Source organism: Saprolegnia diclina (assembly GCF_000281045.1).
Source record: "Saprolegnia diclina VS20 unplaced genomic scaffold supercont1.1, whole genome shotgun sequence".
Classification (NCBI taxonomy): domain Eukaryota; phylum Oomycota; class Saprolegniomycetes; order Saprolegniales; family Saprolegniaceae; genus Saprolegnia; species Saprolegnia diclina.
The window spans coordinates 856099-880059 of NW_008246068.1; the positions used below are offsets into that span (position 1 = coordinate 856099).

Sequence of the window (23961 nt, forward strand, 5' to 3'; positions counted from 1 at the left end):
TTATTTGCGGCGAGATTTCGCCTTCTCAATGTCCTTGCTCTTGGTCGGTGGCTTCTTGCGCTTGGGTTTGGGCGCGGCCTCGAGGGGTTGAATCTTCTTCCCGCCCATCTTGGATTTGATCGCAGTGCGCCCGGCCACAAGCCACTTGATAGCGATCGCCGTCGAAGCGGCATTGAGGAAGACTGGTTGGTTGGCCCACTTGGCGCCCCGGAGCGCCGCGTCCTCTTCGTCGTCGCTGACGTTGGCGACCGCGCGGCGCTTGCCGGTTTTGCCAAACACGCGGTCCTGGCCAAGCTTGTACCACTTGAGTAGAATTGCGCGCGACGCCGCGTTGAGGTGGACGCTCCCAAAGCCGAGGGCGGCTGCGGTCTCGGCGTCGGCCATCGTTTGGTCGTTGGCACCGAGCCCGAGGGGCTGCATGCGTGCCTCTTGCTTCTGCTTGGCGAGGCAGTTGAGGCAGAGCGTCCGAAACTTCTCGTGCTTGATGAAGAACGCCTTCCACTCGGCCACGTTGAACTCGTCACTCGGGTACACCTTGTCAAACTTGTCGCCCATGACTTCGAGCGGAATCATGAGCTCGACTTGGAGCTGGCGGCGACTGAGGCAGCTCTCGCACTCGACCTTGCGCGCGGCGTTGATGATGGGCTGCACCGCTTCGCGAAGCCGGAGGCGGCGGCGCGCTTTGGCCAGCCAGAGCCGAATGATGTCGCGGGACGGCGCCGTGAGCGAAACGGGCCCGAAATGCGGCCGGCCACCTAGTTGCAATAATGAACCTCAAGATATTGCATACGATGCAATCGTCATACTGTCGTCGTCATCGTCGTCCGACACTTGGGGGTTGAGACTGCTAATGATCTTTGAAAACTGCGTGATCAAGTACGGCCGCGCCCGCCGCAGCGTTCGGGGCGTGAGAATGTTGGGCAGCTGCTCGATGATCCACGCGCGGTTGTAGTTGAGGAACTTGTACCGAAACGTCTCGGACGTCAGACGTTGGTTCATCAAGAACGCTTCGTGCGACGCGCCTTTGAGTCGCTCGAGCTCCTCCCAGTTGGGTACGTCCATGTTCTCGTCTTCCGGGTTGGCAATCCACATGGTCGACTCGTGCCGGAGCTTGTACAAGGCGAGCTTCCGGATCAAGTAGAGGCAGATGCGGCGCACGCAGTAGCACGTTAGTGCCATGTACGGCACAAGCGCCAGCACCGCGGGGTCGGCAAACATATTGTATTTGTTGCGCACCTAAACAAAAAATATCAATGTATCAGTGTATCAGTCGTGACATGTCAGGATGACATACCATGATTTCGATCGCGACCACGAGCGCGAGGATCGCGAGGGTTTGGACACCGCACATGAAATGGTACTGGGACGAAAAGCAAATCTGGTCGAGGTGCCGAAGGCCTTCTTCAATGCACTCGTCGAGGTTGTGCTCGAGGCCCTTCCAGCGCTTCTCGCGCTGGATGTAGCGGTACCGGCAGTAGACAAAGTAGTCGTAGAGCTTCCAGCCCTTGAAGAGCTCGAGCGAGTGCAAGATGAAGACGTCCGCGAGCAGGTGGTACGAGATGATGACGATGAAAAAGTAACAGTAGTACTCGAGGTCTTGGACGCGGATGCTGTAATTGTCGGCAATGCCCGTCTCGGCCCGAAACACAATCATGATGATGACCATGGTCGGCTGGAAGAAGAATGCGAGCGTTTCCATGGCGTACTCCATGGCGAAGTCAATGATCGGCTCGACCGTGTCCGCGTCCTCTTCACTCGCTTTGTCGCTTGCCGCCTTGTCCGAAAGCGCCTTCTTGGCGTCTTCTTCCTTCTTCTTGTTGGCTTCGTCTTCGTCGTTGTCGATCGGCTTGCCGTCGGGCCCGAGCTTCTTCGGCTTGCGCTTCTTCTTTTTCCGGACCAGAAAAATCTTGGCCAAGCGCACGACTTCCTTCCCGGCTCTCTGAAGCAGCCGGAAACATGCGCGCAGATGGCCAAAGATCGCGTCCAAAACCACATCAAAGTAGAGCCGATGGAGGAACGCGACGCCAAACAAAATGTAAAACGCAATCATGAACCCAAGCAAGTCGGGCGCCGCCATTGTGATCGTAGCAAAGACGACGTTGGTCGCACACTTGAGCGGACTGAGAAGGAGTCGGTCGTGCAGCATGGCCTCGCCCGCCATGTCGATGATAGGCACGAGCAGCTTGGTCATAAAGAGAATGTACCAGAGGTAATTCGGAAAGTCCTTCCAAAACGAAAACTCGACCACGACCGTGAGGAAGAGCGCTTGGAGCACACTCGCAAAGATGAAGCTCGTCCGGAGCCACGGCGTTGGTTTCCACAGCGAGTCGTCTTCTTCTGGCAAGAGCGCGTCGCTTGTCTCGGTCTTTTCTTCGGCCGCGCGCTCTGAAATCGAAATGGTCTTGGGCACGAAAATGACGGCCGCTTCGCTCATCAAGTAGCACCCGAGCAGGAGAAAACAAAAGCCCGTCCGCCCATGACGCATCGTCGTCACGAGCGCCGGGTCGAGCAAAGCAGCGTTGTACTGACTCTTGACGTTGTCGAGGAGCCAGTACGGGTACGCCCCCGGGTAGTTGTTGGAAATCGAAAACGCAAGGTCGCCGTTGAGCAAGAGGTAGAACGACCCGATGATTGCCGAGAGTGGCAGTGTCGCTAAAATCGCACCGATCGTTGGCGGCGGCGCAATCAGCGAAAGATAGCTCAAGTAGTAGAGCTTGGGCGGGTCTCGAATGCGCGTCATGAGCCTACAAAGTATCGCAACATGACAGACTGTCTTGCCCATTTCAGACAGTGTACCGATTGATGATCCACGCCATCGCACAGCCAACCCATGCGACGAGCCCCATGACGTTGAAGAGCGTGATGTACATGGACGGCTCGAACGCAAAGTTGATGAGGAGCTCGAGGTACCCAAGCGGGTGGTACTCGACGTGCAGTGCATAGTCGGTCCGCGTCGTGTCCACATCAAAGTTGTCGAAAATGAGCTTGACAAAAATGAGCCGCTTGAGCTGGAGCGTCACTTGGTAGTATGCAATCTCGAGTGTCATTTTGCGTGGAAAGCACTGGATCGTGCAGCCGCCTTCGATCACGTCGGCCGCCGATCGGTCGATGAGGACAGGAACAAAGATATCGCTGTTGCCCGCCGCCAGCAGTGTCCCGTAGAGCGCGCTGCCCGTCGAGTACGCTTGGTACGTGACCGGCTCGTTGACCATTTCGAAAAGCGACGTGAGCGTGCTGGCTTCAAACCAGCGCGGGTTCACGGCGACCGAGCGCAAGTCTTCTTCGTATTCGCAGGCGACGTCGCGGTAGCAGTAGTCGGCGATCGGGTCTTGCAGAATATCGACCGGCCCCACGACGACCACGTCGTCTTGGTTGAGCAGTGGCGGGAGGGTGCGGCGAGACCACGTTGCCGGCTGCTCGGTGAGCGCGGGAAGCTGACAATGCTCGTCGCTCTCGAGCAAGTCGAAGATCGTCATGTACCGGCCATATCCACGGCAGTGCGAAAAGTATGGCAAGTACGGTAGCATAACCTAGACATCGCCTGAATCCAATACCGATGGTCGAGACGACGAACGTACGTTGGTCATGTCGTACGAAGAATTGTCGGAGGCGAGGCCCTGGAACGTCTCGCGGTACTTGGCGACCATATCGATGGTGGTCGCGAGCGTCGAGAAGGGCGAGCTCCAGTACGCGTCCGTGGTCACCCCCGGCACTGGCGTGTCGAGCAAGTTGAGCTGTGGACTCTTCTCGCTGACCACGTTGGTTTGGAGCACTCGACCGCGCTCGAGCTGGCTAAAGCGCGGCGGGAGGTTCATCGGGTACGGTACATTCAAGCCAATCGCGCGTCGATAGACGGCCAGGAATGCGTAATCCCGCGGCACGAGCTCCTCCTCGAACGAAATAATGGGCGAGAGCGGGCGGCTGTCGGCCACGATGCCAGCTGTGTTGTTGGCGCGACTTGGCGACCGAATCTCAACCGACGTGGAGTTCACAAACAGGTCGGCCGCCGACGCAAAGAGACCGTACGTGATGTGAATCTCGGGCTTGATGAGCATGTCTTCCAGCGCCAAAAGGGTCAGGTTGAGCACATCGTGCTGTTGAAACGCTGTCGACGTCAAGGACGATGGCAGAAGTAGCGGCTGACGACACGGTGACGTCTCGGTCGCTGCCCCCAACGGCAGCCGCACGCGCTTGGCATTGCACACGGCATTGTTGCAGAGGCTCGGGGCGACGTAGATGGCAATTTTGAAGTGCTCGTCGTACAGCATGTCGACAGGAATGTGGCGCAGATCGAACGACAAGAGAATCTCCGAGAGCCCACGCAGCGCAAACCACCCGAGCTCCGGCGGCCACGGCCCTTCTTCCGACGCACGATACCCGCAGGGACTCGCGCTCGGTGGCGACGATGCGTACGTGAGATCCGCGCCGGTCGACGATATATGCACACCGTAGTTGGACACGTGCACTTTGGCGGCGACGGACGCCGCGCCGTTGAGCGCCATTGGCGGCGTGCGGCACTGCACACGGCTGCCGTTGACGTACGTGGCGGGGACTGACAAGAAGACGATCGAGTCGACGAGCCGGAACTCGCATGTGAGCTCATTCGTATCGAGAAAGTTCCGCCCGATGACAGTGAGCAACTCGCCGCCAGTCGCCGAGAGCTGAGACGGGCACGCTCGCATGACGTCGATCGTACCGTTGTGCCACCCTAAGGCACTGGCCGACGCGTTCACCGGGAGCACTTTGGTGACAACTTCGACTTCGCCCGTCGGATTCGACGTCGCCCACGAGTTGAAGATCTTGGTCTCGCCTTGAAACGTATACGTAAACTGCGGGTAGTACGACTTGGCCGGGTCCTTGTCGCAGACGCTGATTTCCGTAATACTGCAGTCGATCTGTGCGTTCGAGCCCGGGAGCGACGTGGTGCGCGACGGGCACTGGCACTCTTTCGCAGTGCCGTCGGCCGTACCTAGAGGGCAAAATGCACCGACAGGGCACATGTACCGCGTCCGCTCCGTGTCTTTGGTGCCCCGGAGACACGTGCTGCCCGGCGGACACAGATTGTCAAATGCTGTGGCGAGCGTCGTCTCGGCACCGCAAAAGTACCCCGCGGGGCACTCGTGCATGTATTGCATATCGAGCGTCGTGGCTTCGCCGCACACGTACCCGGACGGACAAATGATGCTCTGCGTCAGGTTGTTCATGCCTAGTTGCATACATGCCATTAGACAACTTGTCCATCAATCGCGTTGTACCTTGGACGCCGCAGACGCGCCCGGCGGGGCACGGTTCACAGTACGAAATATCGGCGACGCCAGAGTTGGGCGACCACGTGCCGGCGGGGCACAGGCGGCACGTGATCGAGTCGGCGATCGACCGGTACGACCCTGGTGGGCAAATCTTTGGAATGTAGTTCCCGTACCCCGGGCACGTGTACCCCGCGGGGCACACTTGGCAGTTGGTGCTCGATGCAAAGACGGCAAACGTGCCGGGAAAACACAGCATTGGCGCGATCGCACCGTCCTCCCCCGAGAAAGTACCCGGGGGGGTGATGACGGGAAACGTCGTCCCTGGTGGACAGTAGTGCCCTGGATAGCACAACGTCGCTTCCGTGGTGCCCTCGAGGCAGAACGCGCCTTCGGTGCACGTTTGACGCGACGTCGCCCCCGCTGGGACATTGGGCAGCCAATCGATCGTGAGCGGCGCTTCGATCCCCGCAAGGCAAAACGTGCCTGTCGCGCACGGGTACGGGCGGAGGGGCGAGAGCTCGGACGGGTCGAGCGTCCACGTGCCTTCGTTGCAGTAAAAGCCGGCGGGGCACAGCTGCACCGGGTGGGACAAGCCGACGGCCGAGCACACAAAGCCGGCCGGACACAGCGTTGGCGCGGTGTTGTTCCAGCCAGGACAAATCGAGCCAATCGGACAGAGCACGCACGTGGGCTGGCCCGTCGCCGGTTGATATGTGCCTGGGTAACACGCTATCGGCTTGGTGTTGCCGACGCCCGGGCAGTACATGCCACAAGGGCAGAGCAGCGCGTCTGTCGGGTTGGGGCAGAAGTAGCCTGTCGGGCACGGCCCCGTGCCTTCGGGCGTAAAGCTGCCGCGCGGACAGAAGAAGCCAGCATAGCAGGTCTGCGGTGTGCTAAAGTTGTTGGCCATTGGCGACAGTGTCGTCGCGCCCTTGAAACAGTACATGCCAAGGGGGCACACGTAGGGCTTTTCGGGCACAAGGACGCTGCTGCCGATGACGCAGTTGCGCACGAGACATCCCGGGTCCTCCAACACCGGTGGATGGTTCAGTCGCCGCGCGCCGGTTGCCGGGAGCACGCGCGCCACGATCGGCCACGTCATGGAGCTGTCGTTGAAGACAAGGAGGCCCGTCTCGTTGTTCCACAAATAGTTGTTGCTGGCCTCCCACTCGTGAACGTTCATCGTCTTGGTCCCACGACTGCAGTAGTGTCCTTGGTTGCACAATATTGTCGGCGTCGAGAGCGCTTGGCGGTCGCAAATGTAGCCGGCAGGACACAGCACGGGGTGCGAGAGACCAAAATCCGGGCAGAAATAACCTACGGGGCACGGAAGGCAGGCAGTTTGGCCGGCGCGCGGCTGGAACGTGCCAGGCGTGCAAAGCGTAAAGTTCTGTGCATCCGCGCCGATGTACGTGCCATTGGGCGACGCAGAGACGTCGTGGCCCCAGCAGTACGCCCCGCGCGGACATGAACTGCGGTACTCAAAGGGCACGCCGCTAGTGGAGAAGGCAATACCGTCGACTGTCACTTCGATCGTCACAGTGGTGGCAGGCGCCACAAGGTTGCCGACACGGGACGGTGCCACGCAGAGCAGCAGCTCCGGTGAGAGATACGTGGCTTGAGCAAACCGCTCGCCAAAGCGGCACCCGAGCGTCGAGATGTTTTGAAAATGTCGGCCCTGCACAAAGACCGGTGTTTGGCCTGGTAGAAGCGTAAACGTCGGTCGGACCCGGGCGACGCGAACATCCGGCACGAACGAAAATGCCACTGGCGAGGCAAACTCGATGCCATTGGTCGTCACACTGAGGGCGACGCGCCCAATGGGATGCGGCGGCAACAAACATTGCACAGTCGTCGAGTTGACGTAGATCGCCGGTACGAGTGTCGTATCCACTTGACAGCTGAGCTCGATCGTCGAGCGAAAGCTCGTGCCGTACACATGTACGAGCGTCGTATTGGCCAAAGACGGTGCGGACGCCGGCGCGACACCGACGAGCGTCACCGCTGCTGCGAACGTTACGGTCGTCGTCGGCGGGGATGGATCGAGACCGTTCAAGATGCTAAGTTGCAGCGTCGCCTGTCCGACGGCTAGCGACGGCGGTACGGCGCACTGCAGCAGCGTACTCGAGTGCACGGTCGCCGGCACCACCACGAGCCGGTTCCATACACACGACACCGGGTAGGGTCGAAAGTGGTAGCCTCGCACCGTGACCGACCCCGTGCCAACCTGCGACACGATGGGTGGCCACGATGACGTCACGAGTGGTGTCGGCGCGTATGTGAAGAAGCTGCCGTGGGACGTGAACGATGCATTGTTGTTGGACGTGTGGACGACGACGACGTCACGTCCGTTGCTCAGCGAGACAGTGGTCGGGTCGGGAGCGACGCAAGTCACTTCGGTTCGCGACACAAACGTGGCGGACACCACCGCGAGGCCAAACCGGCATACGAGCAGAGGCGACTGGCTAAAATGGTTGCCAAATACCCGCACCCGCGTGCCAACGTTGCCAAACTCGGGCGAGATCGCGCGCTGCACGGCGTCGTTGGCGACCATTACATGTCGTGCCGATATGGAAGCGAGAATGCCGTCGTTCGACACCTCGACCAGCAGTTGCATCGGAACGTGCCGGGGAGATACGCACACAAGCGACGTCGGTGACCGGTACGACGCCGGCACAACAACCGTGCCAAACATACACTGCAACGTCGGGATGTTTTGAAACAAAGACCCGATGACGGTGACCACGGTGCCGCCGCTGGACGACACGGTTGGTGGAAAGAGCGATGTAATCGTGGGTCGATCGGTGCGCACCGTCGACTCGACAAACGCGGGGACCGGCGGTGGTACCGGTATCGGTACATACGTCACATTCCACGGTGTCGCCAGTGTCGCAAAATACGACTGCAGCGACACGACGTAGGTACCTGGCGACGGTTGCGGCGGGGTGACACAGCGCAGTCGCGTGGACGTAGCGTAGGCGGGCACAACAGCACTGCCGATGCGGCAATGCGACACCGACTCCAAGTGATTGCCATAGAGCGTCACGTCGCTGCCGCCGTCGACAAATGCCGTCACCACCGGCATGGCCGTCACCACTGGCGTCGGTAGAATCTCAAACGAAAACGGGTCCACAGAAGCCGGCGCAGATGCCGTTGACGAGACTGCGAACGCCAACGACGTCGGCGACGCCTGCGGACTTGCGCACACCATCGTCGAGGCCGTCACTTTGGAGGCTTGGACGGCGGTCGCGCCAAACCAGCACGTCGCGTTCGAAGAGACGCGGACGTTTTGCGTCGCCACGGTAACAACGGTACCACCGATGCTCCACGCTCGCCCCGGTGTCACCGACAGAATGCGCTCCAACGCCACGTAAGTGAAGGCAACGACGGCTTTTGGCGCTTGGTTGACCAGACCGACGGCGAAACGCACGGTGCGCGACGTATAGTTGTCGGTTGTTGCTGGCGCCACGCACATGGCAGCCGTTGGGGACACAAACGTGGCCAACACAGTGGTTGTGTCAAACGTGCATTCGAGTTGCATCGCCGGAAAGAAGCTGGCGCCTGAAATGCGCACCGTCGTCGACCCGGTGGTTACGCCCGTTGTCGGCGCCACGGACGCCACGTACACTGGTGCACGAAAGGTAAAGTTGCCGTGCCACACGACATCGAAGCCGTTGTTGGTGAGCCCGATAGCTACGGTGCCAGGCACATGCACCGGTGTCCGGCAGGTAGCAAACGAAGCGTTCTCGAATGCTGCGGGGACGCGGGATGCGTTAAAGACGCAAGCCAGCGCACTTGACGGGTAAAACTTGGCGCCACGGAATGCTACAATGGTACTGCCGCTGTTGTCCGCTTCACGCGGCTCCACAACTTGAAGTTGAAGCGGTGGCAGCGCTGTAAAGACACCAGAAAGCTGCGTCACCGGGGTGCCAAAATGATACACATCGACGCGCAGCGACGTGGGCGACGAGACATGCGGGACCTGCGGCGAGACGCACGACGCCTCGGACGGCGAGACAAAGATGGCAGGTGTCGTCTGGCGCCACCCGCTGTCGTCGCTAAACACGCACTCTAGTGCCCTCGACTGATTGAAGCCCGTGCCGTGAAGACGCAGATGTCCACCGCCATCGCTCGAACCGAACGGCGGAACGATGGACCACACTTCGGTCGGGGCCAGGTACGGTAGCGAGAGCACGTTGGACCGTCCACTGAGCGCGTCAACAAACAGCGTCGCGACACTTGCAGTGGCACGGGGCGGCACGACGCACGTCACTGTCGTCGACGATAGAACCATGCCTGGGCCAGACGCTCGCCCGTCGTCAAAAATGCAGGTGACCGGCCCCTCGAAGGATGTACCGACAATCGCTACGACATCACCACCGAGCGGACTGACCGCGGTGCGATTCGAAAGAGCACTCAGCACCGGTAACGCACGGTAGGCAAACACGACTGACGACGGAGACACCTCGAGGCCACCGTTGCTCAACGTGACGTCGACGGTACCGGCAGCGTGCGCCGGCGCCACGCACGAGACACATGACGCGTTGATGTACACGGCAGGCACCGTTGTTGCGTTGAATCGGCACGCCAGCGTCGTTGAAAAACCAATGTGGCGGCCAAGGACCGAAACGATGGTACCACCGGTGGTCGCGCCAGCCGACGGCACGATCGTATCGAGAAGCGTCGCGTATGTGAATTCAAAGGTCAAAGTGGCTGGCAACGCCGTGAGGGCGTCCGATTCATCGAGGAGGCCAACTGGAACGACGCCCGTCGTGTGAGCAAGCGTGACGCACTGCAGCTCGGTTGGCGACACATACACGGCCGGCACCACAGCAGAGCCAAACGTGCACGCAAGTTGTTTGGCTTGGTGAAAGCCATGGCCCAAGAGGCGGACACGGGTGCCCCCAAGCGCCGATCCGGTGCGTGGTCGCAGCGATCGCACGTGATAGGCATCCAGCACCTCGAACGTCACGCCGTTCGCCGAGTAGTCGACACCGTTGTTGAGGGACACTTCGACTTGCAATGCTCGCTGCAAACGCCCGTCGACGATCGTCAAAGGCACATCGGGTACAACACACTCGAGTCGCGTAGTCGAGCTCACGTGGGCGAGTACAAGTGCGCGTTTTCCGAAGCGACAGTAGACGTTACCGCGGTCGACAAACCCCGACCCCAGAACGACGATTCGGGACGCCACTTGACCGCGCGGTGGCTCGACGGCCACCACCGACGGCACCACGAGGTACTCGTAGCTCACGCTGGCCAGGACGTAGCCAGCGGCATTGCTTGAAAGTTCGACGGTGACGACACCGCGCGAATGCGGCGGCGCGATGCATGCCACCATTGTCGCGTTGATCTTGCGGGTGGGCACGATGACGCGATCGATGCGGCAGTGCGAAGCCTGGCCGACGTTGGCGCCTTGGAGGTATAGAGTCGTGCCACCCGAGATAGGACCGTTGTTTGGCGAGATCATCGTTGCGTTCAAGGGTGGATCCACCGGCAAAATAGTCGCCAGAACGAAGTCGAGGCCGTTGTTGGCGACCTCAAGAACGACGATCGACGTCGACGCCAGCGCCGGGACTGCACAGCGCGCATGGCTCTCCGACATGAAAAACGCCGGTGCCGTCGTCGCCTGGTTGATGCGGCAGACGATGGACGGACGCAAAAAGACGCCATGCACATCGACCAGCATCGCGACACCCGCGATACCGCGAGCCGGAAACGTCGAAAGCACTTGCATTGGGGGCACATAGGCGTAGCTCATTGGGAACGACGCCAGTCGCACGCCATCGGCGCTTGTGTAGAGTGAGATCGTGACGGTCTCGGGCCAAGCCGCCGGCGGCGCGGCACACGACACGGTGTGGTGCGCTGCATCGAACGTCGCCGGCACCAACGCGTCACCGGTGCCGAGCTCAAACGCACATTGCAGGTGCCACGACGCGCGAAGCCCAGTGGCCGAGAGAACGACCGGCGTGTGTCCGCCAAGCGGTCCATTCGGCGGCGTAACATCTAGAATGCGGACGTCGTCGACGTACTCGATCGACATATTGAGCCAGTTGACGAGTGCACCGGAATAGACAATACCGAGAGATACATTTGTCGGCAAGGGCGATGGCGGCGCCGTGCATTCGACTTGATGTACCGATACAAAGCGTGCCGGCGTGGACTGCGTTGCACCAAACTGACACGCGAGATCCGGCGTCGCGAGAAATCGACGACCGTAGAGGCGCACGACAGCGCCACCGTTGAGAAGCGACACAGCCGGCTGCATGCCGACGCCTTCGGGTGGCAAGTAGACGGCAAGCACGAGTCGATTGTCCGTGTACGTCTGCCCGTGGAGCTCCAGCCAAATGTCGAGAACACTTGCGACCGTCACGTGCGGCGTGAGGCAGTCGAACGCGCGGGGGGCCACTGTCCGCGCGGGGGCTTGCCACGTCCGGTTGGTCGCCGCTTGGTAAAAGACGCAAGAGAGCTCGACGTCAAGCGCATCATAGTGTAAGTGCATCGTGATTGGGACACGTGCATTTGTTGGCACGTACGACGGCAGGACGGAGCGTAGCGTGTTGCCATCGATGACGTCCATGGACCACCCCGTCCAGATGTCGTGTTGGTCGTTGAGTACCAAGTCGACCGTGGCGACACCGGCGACCATCTGTGTCGGTACAGAGCAGGTGATCGTCAGTGTCGTCGACGTCATCGCTACAACGAGCCCCTTGGAGGCAACCTCGCGGTCAAAGAGGCAGTCCATCGCTTGCTCTTGAAACGTCGTCGGCACTGACGACGTCAGCGTGAGCGACACGGAGGCATTTGGGTGCATGGCAACCATCGATGGCCACAGCGCCGTGACCAAAGGCGCCTCGAGGTACTTGAACGTGAGCTGCGGGGCCGACACAAAGTTGGGCTGGAGCTCGGTCGTGATGACGATCGTTACCGTCGCCGGCGGTGCGCCTTGCGGGGGTAGAGTACACACAAGATAAGTCGCGTTCAGCACCATGGCAGGCAAAAACACTCGAGCGTCGAGCCAGCACCCAAGCGCGGGGTAGAACCCGAGACCCGACACCGACACGATGGTCCCGCCCGTGGCCAAGCCTGCCGTCGGCGCGGCCGCTGCAACCGCAACGTCGCCGGCAACGTGCATCGTTCGACTGGATCGTGTCAGCGGAATGTACTCGGAACCGTTGGCGCTGAGTGAGAACGGTACGGCTGCCAGTAGCGCCGGGATCGGGCAGTGCACACGCACGGAAGAAACGTATGTGACCTTGGTCGCTTCTGCGCCAAAGACACAGACGCAATCAACACCTTGAAGCATCGGATCGCAGATACCGAGCCCGGCGCCGTGCACCGACGCCGTGAGCGCGGGTGCATTCATCGGGACAAACGCCGGCTCGACAAAGTCCACAAACACAGCTTGCAACACGGCCGCGATGTCCAGCATTAGGGCACTCGGCTCAAAGTCCACGCCATTCACCGAGACAAAGAGGCGGGCAGTCGGCGTGGACGGCGTCGGTGCTCCAAGAACACAACCAAATGTTTGGGTGCCCGACAAGACGGCCAGGCATTGCATATCCGGTGTCTTCAGCCAGAGACGCTGGGCGCTCGTAGGCGACGTCGTCACGACTACATGCCACTGCTCCGTAGCATCGAGGCTTTGCTGCACCGAGAGCAGCGTCGGCACTGCCAAGTACGCATACGTCAAGTTCGTCGCGAACGTCTGGTGGTTCACCACGAGCGCTACGGACACGACACCCGAGGTCGCCTGCGGTGGCGCCTTGCAGAGAACGTGGCGCGTCACGTGGTCGTAGCTGCCAGCGTGCCACTGTGATCCAAAAATGCATGTGATGTTGCGCGCTTGCGCCAGCCCACGGGTCTGCACGCGGACAACGGTGCCACCCGCACTCGGTCCCTCGCTGGGGACCAACGACGGGAACGCGAGCGGTGGCAGAGTCGAAAACACCAGTTGCGGGCCAGGAATCACGTTGGCGCTGTCCCAGAGCACAGCGATTGGTGTTGAGCCCAGTGGCAGCACCGGAATACCACACGTGAGCTCAGAAGTCGATACAAGCGACGCAACTGTCGTGGTAGATACGCCGAATCGGCACTGGTACGACGTGATTGCTGAGCTGAAGTTGCCGTACAACGACAGCGTGCTGGAGCGATCGACGATGGCAAGGGCTGTCGGGTGGATGGAAGATATTGTCATCGACGCAACATACTGAAAGTGCCATGGTACACTCGGTACCGGCTCGTCTCCCACCAATAACGTTACGTTGACCGTGCCAGAGCCCGGTGGCGCCGCGCAAGAGACGTTGTAGGCCGAGCTAATGGCGGGCACCAACGCGGTACCAACGCGGCAGCTCGTCACAGATGTCAAATGCACGCCTTCCACGATGAGGTTCGCACCGCGCCAGCCAAATAGAGTGCGTGGGGCAGCAAGCGCCGGCGCCGGCGCCACCACGATGATCGTTTCGTAGTAAATGCGGTCGTGGCCGAGGACCCGCAGCGTGAGGTTGCCTGCGACCAGTGCCGGCGCCTGACATGCGAGGCGCTGGGGCGAGAGATGGACGGCTGCGACACGATCAGTCCCGAAGATGCACTCCCAGCGCTGTGCAAAGTTGAGCGCTGCACCGTGCACTTGCGCCCACATCTGAAACGAGGCGACCCAGGCCAAGCTTGGCTGGACTGTGAACACCACCGGAGGCGTCGTGAACGTAAAAACGAGTGCAGTCTTGACAACTGCGGGGCCAAAGACAAGGGAGAGCGGCACCATGGGCTGCACAGTTGTACGTGGTACCTGGCATAGCACGCGCTCTGGCGACACGACTATACCCGGAACGATGGCCGTGCCAAACATGCATTGCACCGAGATGCCGGCGGGAAAGCCGCGGCCACGGATGGCCACCGTGTAGTTGCCCCCGAGGGGTCCCGTCGCGGGCTCGAGCTGCCACTGCGTCGTGTTCCACTCTGGCAGCACTGTGATTGGCACCACATTAGAGTAGACAACCCCGTCAATGGCGACACCTAGATGAACCGTCGAGACGAATGGCAGCGGAGGCAACGCACAGAGGACACGGCGACTCGTGACGTTGGTGGCAGCTACGGTAGTGACGACCTTGTCGACCACTTGAATCACGCACATGAGCGGGACGGATTCGTTTGGAAAGGCCCAGCCGGAGACGACGACAGTACTTGGTGTCGACGATGCGATAACAACTGGCTCGACATGAACGATCGCGGGCTCTTGAATGTACTGTATAGAAAAGGGACCATCGTGCGAGACGGGAACGTCGACGTCGAGGTACAATGCCGCCGGAAGGCTGCCCGAGGGCTGCGCAGGCGCCATGCAAAACACGCAGGACGCATTGGCTACTGAGACAGCAGCGGTGGCCGCACCAAAGAGACAGTGCATTCGAGGACTGTAGGGCAACGACGGCGCCCCGCAAAACGTGACCCGCGTCGACCCATCCAAATTGGCAACCAATGGCGTCATCGAGATGCGCCGTGGGGCCGCCACCACATGAAGCTCGAAGACGGTATCGGCAAAGATGGGCACCACCGAGACGTTGTAAACAACCACCGAGACGTTGTAAACACCGGGTTGGACAATGAAGACGCTGCAGGCAATGCGATCTTGCGAGTCGAGAATCGCGGCCACGTACATCTCGACGGGGCCTTGGAGGCGGCACTGCATTCGGGGTCCTCTCGGTCCTGCCAGCAGCTTCATTGTGGCCAATAAAGAGCCTTCAAACACAAGCGACGTTGTCTGGTTGGCTACTTGCAACGTTGGCGTCATGGTCGTCACGACGCCCGTGCTTGTCAGGACGGTGACGACAACGTCTGCGATAGGTTGGAACTGAAACCCATCTGTGGTGGACAAGGCGATCGCAAACGTCCCTGGTGTCGTCGGCACGGGGCATTCTGCGACGGAGTCCGACACCACGGCGCATGACAAGCTGGACGACGACGCACCATACATCACAAGCAGCGTCGGACCGAGGTGGCTGCCCGATATATGGATCAAGGACCCCATCGGCACGACTTGCGGCGAGACACTTACCACCACGGGCGGTGCCACGACGGTCCAGGAGTGGTCCGCCAGAAGAGCTCCCGACGCCGTCTCGAGTGTCAATGAGACGTGACCTAGCGTCGAAAGCACGGGTACTTGACACTGCGCCGTGTTCTCCGAGCTGGCAACAACGGGCATCGACATGGTGCGGTTGAAGTTGCAGAAGACGGGCGACGCAGTTGCGAGCCGCACGCCTCGCAGCAAGAGCACACTCCCAGTGTAATTGACGTACGACGCTGTCACGTTGGGGGACACGGAGAGAATCGAGGCTGGGAGCGATCGCGCTACGGTTTTGGTGTGCACTGGTCGGTCGTTGCACCATAACGTCAGCGTCACATTCGGCGATATCATCGTGGACGGTAAGACACATTGCACCGACGTCGCATCGACGCTGATGGCTGGTACGCGGTCGGCATCGTTGACGGCGCACAACAGTGGCACCGATGCACCGTACTGCCCATAGAACGTCACGAGAGGGTCGTCCACAGTGACCATCGAGTCGCTTACAACGATTCTCTGGCACGGATCGGTCATGAGCACCACTGTCGACGGCAACGGCGCGCCGTTGTACCACAAAGTCAAGGCGCTGGGCGCATCGAGACCGGCGCTCGGACAGCGCAGCACGCTCGGTCGGTCGTACGTCGAGGTTACCATCGTCGGCGTGGTTGCAGTTGACGAAGCAATGGCGCACTCATACGCACGCACCGACGCATTGACATCCAAAGCGATTGTCCACCCGCTTGGTCCCGACGGCACCGCCTGTACTTGCGTAGGAAAGGCGAGGACCTCGAATGCAAGCAAGGTGGAGGCGCGTTCGTCGTCGTTCCAGCTCACACTGACTCGGACGCTGGCTTCGTGCAGGAGCGGCGGTGCCGTGCACTGCAGCGCCGAGCTGTTGAGCACGCGAGCACGGACGACTGTAGCGTCAAAGTGACAGCACCAGCTCGTCGCATCCACAAAGTTGGTGCCGCGCACGACAACGTCTTGGTACTGCGCCACGAGACCAAAAGACGGTGCAATCGAATGCAGCTGCACACGTGCGAGGTACGTTAATGGTCGTGGAGCGCTTGACGAAGCAAAGCCATCGAAACTGACGTCGACGAACACGACACCGGGCGCATGCGGTGGGGCCGCGCAGACAAAGGTTCCATCGGGTCGTCGATGACCCGACACGATCTCGCCATCGATGCGACACGACAGTTGTGGCGGCGCTGGGGTGGCTGTGATGCGCAGCAAGGTGCCGCCAGCTTCGCCAATCAAGTTTGGACCAACGTCAAATGATGCGATTGGGCGCAGCACCGTGACACTGAAGCTTGCTATGCTTTCGAAGTTCTTGGCAAGCCACAGCTCGTGGGATCCCAGCAGCTGACCAAAGGATAAGTTGGAGCAGCCACCAGTGCTGTTGCTTAACACGACGAGCGGTACGTCGTTCGGGCATGTTAGCCCGTATGCTGATACATCCTTGTCGAACGTCAAGACCACCGACACTGGCGATACGGCCGACGACGACACAAAAGCCGGGTACGTCGCAAGGACCGAGACGGAGGGAAGGATCGTCAACACAGTAGGCGACGGAATGACCCGCCCTTCGTAGACAAGCGAGACCGCGACCGTTGTCGCCGTTGCAACGGCTGGGGCAACACACTGCAACGCGGATGGGTTGAGCACTAGCGCCGGCGAGAGCGCACCTTGAAAGCTACAGGCGAGCGTCGACGCGCGCAACGCCGTCGGGAAATAACCCTCGAGACGCACGGTCGTTCGGTGCCCGACGACGCCGTCGCGAGGCGCGATACCGTGCACCCGGGCATCCGGTGCGTACAAGAAGGACACGGCATTTGAAAACGTCACGCGGTTGCTCGTCAGCAGGATCGCAACGTTTGACGGACCAGAGTTCCATCGTACGCTGCACGACACGGCGGTCGCATTGAGCACCGTCCCGATGACGTACATGCCTTGGTAGAAGCACTCGACCGGGTCTTGTCGCCGAAACGGACCACCGAGAAGCGTGAGGACTTCGGTTGCTGTAAAGCCGACGGCCGGAACGACGGCACGCAGCGTCATCGGTTGTACTACCTCGAGGGGCACCGACGACGACGCATCAACGCCATTCCATAGCACCCATAGGTCGTACGCGCCGGCGATCGGCACAGCGGGGAGGTGGCACACGAGTGTCGACACATTGATGTACGCAGCTGGTATCGTTGATGGTGGCTGCGTCCCGAGACCGCACGCCACGCTTGAGGACTGGGCCACGGGGAAGGCGTCGCCCAGAATCAGTACGGAGGTCGACACGTTTGTTGTCACTGGACGCAACGGTTGACGGCTGGCGATGCGTGGGACGTCGTAGTACGTGTAGCGCCAGCCGTCTTGGACACGCTGGTCGCCCCACGTGATTGCAAGCGATACCGTCTGTGGCGCCGAGATAGCCGGTGCCAAACAGCTCAGAGTCATATCGTCCACGATCGTTGCAGAAGTCGTCAGCTCGCCAAACCGACATTTCCAAAAGCCAGCCGAGAGTGTTCGAAAGCCGGCGCCGCGAACGACGACGGGTGTTGACCCTCGCACGTCTCCACCGGTCGGGCTCGCAACGTCAACGCTTGGCGACGACGCGATGACAAAGCCGAGCTCATTGGCTGACAAGAGCGTGCCGTCGGCGCTCGTCAATGCAACACTGTACGTGTCAGGTACAAGCTGTGGCGGAATAGGGCAGTCGAGTGCCGTTGTCGAGTACGTCACGGCTGCCACGAGGGTGCTGCCGCCCGTGCTGGCTGCTTGAAACGCGCAGCTAAACGCTTGAAGCGAAAAGCCAAAGACGCGGACCATCGCCGTGGGCGGGAGCGGGTACAACGCGGTGGTCGGCGCCAAATGCGACAAGAGCATCGGCGGCGCAACGTCGAACGCCAGCGGCAAACTCCAGTCGTGGGAGTTCCACGACAAGGCGAGCTCTAAACGACCGGGATGACTTTGCTGCTCAGAAAACGGACACGACACGGTCGTTGCGCCTTCGATGACACCGACAACCGTCCAGGCGACGGAATCTGCGTGGTACCGGCAGAGCACCGTGTCAAGTGGGCTCACCTCGGCCACTCGCACCCGAATCGGACCTGGAAACGTACGGGGCACAACCACGGGCGACACGAGGTGTATCAAGATGGGCGGGTCCGTGTACGTGTAGTAGAGAGCTGCGCTCACGAGGACACCGTTCAATGCCACGGCGACTGCCACCGTAGTGGGTGACGCAACCATGGGTGAGGTACACGCTAAATACGTGGCATTCTGCGACGTCGGGACAACCGTGCGATGGCCAAAGAGGCATGTGGCGGTAGGCGGGAATGCGCTGCCACGTAGCTCGATCGTCGTTCCGCCTTGCAGAGCGCCGTTGACGGGGGTGAGTTCGGAGAGCGTTGACGCCGGCAGAACGCTATACGTTATCGTGTTTGGGCCTGCGACACGTTCGCCGCTAAACCATAGCTGCAGTTCGAACTCGCCAAGCGACAGTTGCAACGGGACGGGACAGTCGACAAGGGTCGTCGACTGCCAGCGCCCCATCGACGAATAGCGCTCGCCAAAGTAGCAGACGTAGTCTCCGACGTCGACAAACCCGGTACCCGATACGTGAAGCACGGAGGATGCACCGGTATTGACGCCGACGACGGGCGCAATGGCCGCCACGGATGGCGGCGGGACAAGCCAGTACAAGAGCGCGTTCGAGACGAGCACATCCGTTGCTATAGCAATCTTATGGCTCGTTGCAACTGCCGTCGTTGGCACAATGCACGTGCCTGTCGTGGCGTTGAGTACTGTTAGCGGAAGCGAGAGGGTAGCATCCACGTCACACGTGTACACCATCGAGCGGTTGAAGGTCGAGTGCAGAGTGACAAGCCCCGCGCTTCCATACGGAGCAACACGTGGCTGCAGCGTCGCCAGCCTTAGTGTGGACGCAGCAATGTCGACTGGCGGCGAGAACTCGCGGCCGTTGTTCGAGACGGCGACGGTCGTGACCGACACGAGTGGTCGGGGGCAGACCACATGCGAGCGGTTCACCACCAAGCCAGGCACAAGGCGAGTCGCGTCAAAGAGACACGTTAGGTCGTCGCTTCCGAGATACGAGTCAAGCACGAGTACTAGGCCTGTGCCGCCCGTGGCGACCACTGGCGCGACAATGGTCGGCACCGCAGCGTACGTGTACGAGATGCTCGACACGAGAGCGTCGACACCATTGAGACGAAGCGCAATCAAAACGGTAGCCGACCCTGCGTCCAGCATCGAGGGAGCGACGCAAGCAATGGTCGTCGGCGACACCCACTGTGCTGGCACAACCGCGGATCCAAAGACGCACTGCAAAAGATGCGTGTCAATAAACCCGGTGCCGTAAAGCGTGACGAGAGTGCCGCCTCGAGGTACGCCGTTCGTCGGCACGATAGCAACTACATTGGGATCGATTACGTACCGAAACGCGACTGAGCTCGATACACCAGCGACACTGACGCTGGCAACGGTTGGTTGCGACGCCGGTGCGGGCGGCGCGACACACGAGACAACCGACTTGTTCCAGAAATGGCCCGGCACCTCGAGAACCTGGTAGCCAAAATCAAAAGTACAGTTGCCAGGTGCCGTGGGCAGCGACGTGCCATGAAGAAAGAGTTGGGTGCCCCCAGCGACGCTACCGCTGAGAGGGACCGTTCGCACGATGGCACCCGGGACAGTCGTTGAAAACAAGCATGGCGTCGACACCACGGTCGAATCGTCGAGCAAGAGCGACAGACGCGCCGTGACACCCAATGGCAGACGCGGTGCAGTGCACACGAGGAGCGTCCCATTGGCTCGTGCGGCGGGCGATACGACCGAGATATTGGCCGCGTCAAACTGACACGCGGTTCGGAATGCAGATGCTTCCGCCAAGTGCAACTCGAGAGCAGAGCCTTCCACACCGGACGAAAGAGGGCAGCGCGCTAGCGTCGGTGGCACGGCGACGACAATCGGATGCGGCGCTTCAAAGCCCTCGTGGCCGTTGATCGTGATGCGCAGCGTCACACGTTGCGGTGGCGAGAGAGGCGGGAAGATGCAGAGGATGCTGGAGCTGTTGAGCCACTGTGTGACAAGTGGTTGTGCCACCGCAGCATCCGAGATGGCCACGCACTGCAAGACCGACGCGTCTCGAAACCCAGTGCCCGAGACGACCACTGGCGTAGAGTGGTTGGTGGCGACTACGCGTGGCGAGATGTTTGCTACGATCGGCACCGGTACCAGTTCGAACCCGACGCTGTTGGTCGCCATATCATCGTTCTCACTCGACAGCCATTCTAGCGAGAGGGCGGCGACACCAGGCTTGGCAGTCAGCGGCGTCGAGCACAGAACGGCAGTCGTTCCGTTCATTATGCCTTGGGTACGGACATCACCAAAGCGGCACGACACGTTCACAATTGATTCGGGAAAGCCAGTGCCGACCACCGACACGAGAGCTCCGCCACGGGTGGTTGCAAAGCTCGGGACGACGGCCGAAATGCGCGCCGCGGCCGCCACCGACACGACAAGGTTGGACGCCAGTAGCGACACACCGCCGTCCAAACTGATGGTGACAGACACATTCTGCAGCGACGTCGACGTGTTGGGCGCCTGGCAGAGGACCCGCGACGGAGACTCAATGATCGCTGATGTGCGAAAGGCACCGATCCAGCACACTGCGGCACCCGGTGGTGCCATTCCCGCGCCCGTCATTGAAAACCAATGTCCAGCGGCGACGCGCGTCGCAGAGAGCTCGAGGAGGCGTGGGGCCGACCATGCAAACCCCGAGCTCCACTCTTGGCCGTTCCAGCTCAGCAGGACGGATGTAATCGCTGTCAGCTGCCCAGCATCGAGAAGAGGACATGCCACCGTGCCCGCCGCGTGCCACGATCCGACGACTTGCGTCGTGGCATTGTTGAAGCCGCAGAAGATACGGGAGGACGGTACGGGGTCCGGAACACTGCATTTGACAAACACGACGTCTTGGGACGCTTGCACGGCGGTCACGCGTGGCGGTGATACAACTGTGAACCCGCCCGGTGCGAGCACCGACTCGTTCGTCCTCGTGTCCAAGATGGCGAGTGACGAGTCCGTGCTCACGCCCGCCGATGGCCAACACGACATTTCGGATGCACTGAAGACAATTGCACGCGTCGCGCCCGTAGCAAAGACGCAGTCGTAAGCACCGTCGAGTTGAAAACCTGAGCCATAGACGCGGAGAAGCGTCGAGACGGACCCACACGATGGAGACACCTCGAGGACGATCAATGGTGCGACGATCGTATACTGCGTGGACAAGACAATCACGCCGAGCGCTTGGACGACGACCGGGGTCGTTACGGGCGCGACGACTGTCGGTGGCAGCGTCGGCACCTCGCATTTCATAGTCGTGTCGTTGAACGCTGCGATTGGTCGCACGATGTCCCCCGATACAAACTGAAAGACGCAGGCATACACGCTCGCATTCCCAGGTGACGGACGTTGAAACAAGAGACTGGCGCCCGGACGCCCGGACGATGGCGAAACGAGCGTGACCGTCGCATTGGTGATGTTCATAAATACCAATGGAAACGCGCCCAAGGTGACATTTTGCAGCATAAGAGACACCGACACCGTCCCAGTCGTTGGCCACGATGGCGCGACGCACGCGACATTAGTTGGGGACAAGGCCTCGACGCTCGTGGTGACGCCAGGCGCGTCCCCAAATCGACACGCAAGCTGGTTGGTTGGCGGAGGGATATCCACCACGTCGATCGTAAAAATGATACGACGACCACCCAATGTCGGCACAACGGTAGGAGCCATCGCCGTTGCCGTCCACCCGGCGCTGGAGTGAATCGCCAAAGTGTTGAGACTGTAGACGGCGCCGTTGAGACTCAACGCGATCCTTGCGAGTAGCGTCGTTCTGCGTGAAGCGATGTTGAGGACAGGAACAGTACACGTTACCGAGGTTGCATTGAGCACCGTTGTCGTCGCCGGAACGCCGTTGAAGAGGACGACGGTGCCGGGCGAGATGGTCGTTGCTTGCAGAACGACGTGTGCACCAGCCGTTCCAACAGCCGGCTGCAACGACGTGATCAACGACGGTGCCTGGTACGTAAAAAACGTCGGCGCCAGCGTCGCCTGCTGCCCTTGAACGAGCAACGTCACAGCCTGCGACATGACGGCGGCGACCGGCGGCGCCACGCACTCGACGGTCGTCGCATTGGTGAGATGCGCAGCTACCACCATCGATCCAAAAAGGCACTGGAGAGACGTCAGCGGCATCAATGTCGACTCGAGCTGCAGCGTCACCCGAGTCCCCGCAAGGCCCGTCGTCGGCGTCATGGTGCGAATGACGAGGGGCCGATACACGGCGCACGGGACGGACCACAAGGCTGGACCTTGCCCAAGCTGAATTTGGAGCGTGCTTGCCTGTGCGTCTGTCGATGTGTTGATCGGGACTGGGCATGAAAGCGTCGATGACGTCCGCAGCGTCGCCGTCGTGACACCGATGCCCGAATAGTTGCAGAGAAGTGGCATGGTACTGTCAACAACGTCAAAGCCAAAGCCGGTGACCGTCATCACGGCGTCCGCCCGAGAAACAACCCCCGTTGGCGTCGCTTGCCAGGGCGTGTCGGTGCCGACGATGGCTACGCGATGTCCGTCCTGCGTTGCGTCAACAGTGTTGAAAGACAACTCGAGTCGCGCCTGCACCGACGTCGTCCACGCCCCGGGAACGTTGCACCTCGTGAGATTGGCATGGATCCAAGTAGCGGGCACGCGGGCCGTGACACCCAAGTCGGTTGCCCAGACACACTCAGCACCACTGGCCAAAAAGTATACCCCGATAACGTCGACACCTTGATTCCTTGCAGCAGCCACCAGGGCCGGCTGTAGGCTGAGAATGCGTGGTGTCTCTATACAGTGTTCATCAGCTTGCTGCCTTTAGCATCGTAGCGTCCACAGTAGAACGTACCGTACACCGTAAACGGTACCGAAACGCGGATAGTGTCGAGCTCGTCCAAGACGATAGCAACATGGACTGGGCCAGCTAAGTCGAAGAAGGGCGTGGGGCACGAGATACGGAGCACCGACGCCGTCAACGACGCGGACGCTGGCACGACCCACGAAGTGTTGGCGCCAGAGAATGCACACCGCACCGGCACCACTGGTGGCGCCCCGATGAGCCGCAAGGTGACTTGAAGGTTGGTGTTGCCGCTCGCGGGCCCTCGCTGTGGCGTCATCGAGAGAAAGGACGCTACGACGAAGGTTCACTTATATGCAGCAGTAAAAATGCATACCTCGCGTGCGCGCCAAAGATAATGAAGTCGACAAGTCTTGGCCGTTGGAGGCGACGGCGACGGTCGTCGCATTTTCTGGCGCAGAGCACGCAATCACCGATGCGGTTTTATAGGTCGCAGGGACAATATGGCGAGCATCAAAGTTGCACGTCCAGTCCACCGACGGCGGCAAGTTTACGCCGGCTACCAACACCATTGTGCCGTTGTTGTGCAGCGTGGCTTCGGTGGCGCTCCACGGTGCTAATTGCAATATTGGTGTTAGAAAATCGCAAGTGAAGTAAGCATACCGTCGTATGTAAAGCGGAGAAGGTTCGACCATTGATCATAGCCATTGGTCACAACAAAGAGTGTCTCGCCTGATGCC

The 23961-nt window shown here is 60.6% G+C and overlaps 1 protein-coding gene across 1 annotated transcript; it reads right to left on the reverse strand.

Moving 5' to 3' along the window:
• SDRG_00282 (hypothetical protein) lies at positions 1–23614 on the reverse strand (the record flags this gene model as incomplete). The annotated part of the gene is made up of 9 exons (XM_008605753.1): positions 23598–23614; positions 23273–23554; positions 5256–22946; positions 3579–5206; positions 2797–3530; positions 1922–2744; positions 1295–1864; positions 807–1236; positions 1–755 (listed from the first exon to the last, which is right to left on the reverse strand). Exons 2-9 carry the CDS (start codon positions 23538–23540, stop codon positions 1–3), a joined length of 22899 nt encoding a protein of 7632 aa, XP_008603975.1. The 5' UTR covers positions 23541–23554; positions 23598–23614.
• Between the last annotated feature and the right edge of the window lie 347 nt (positions 23615–23961).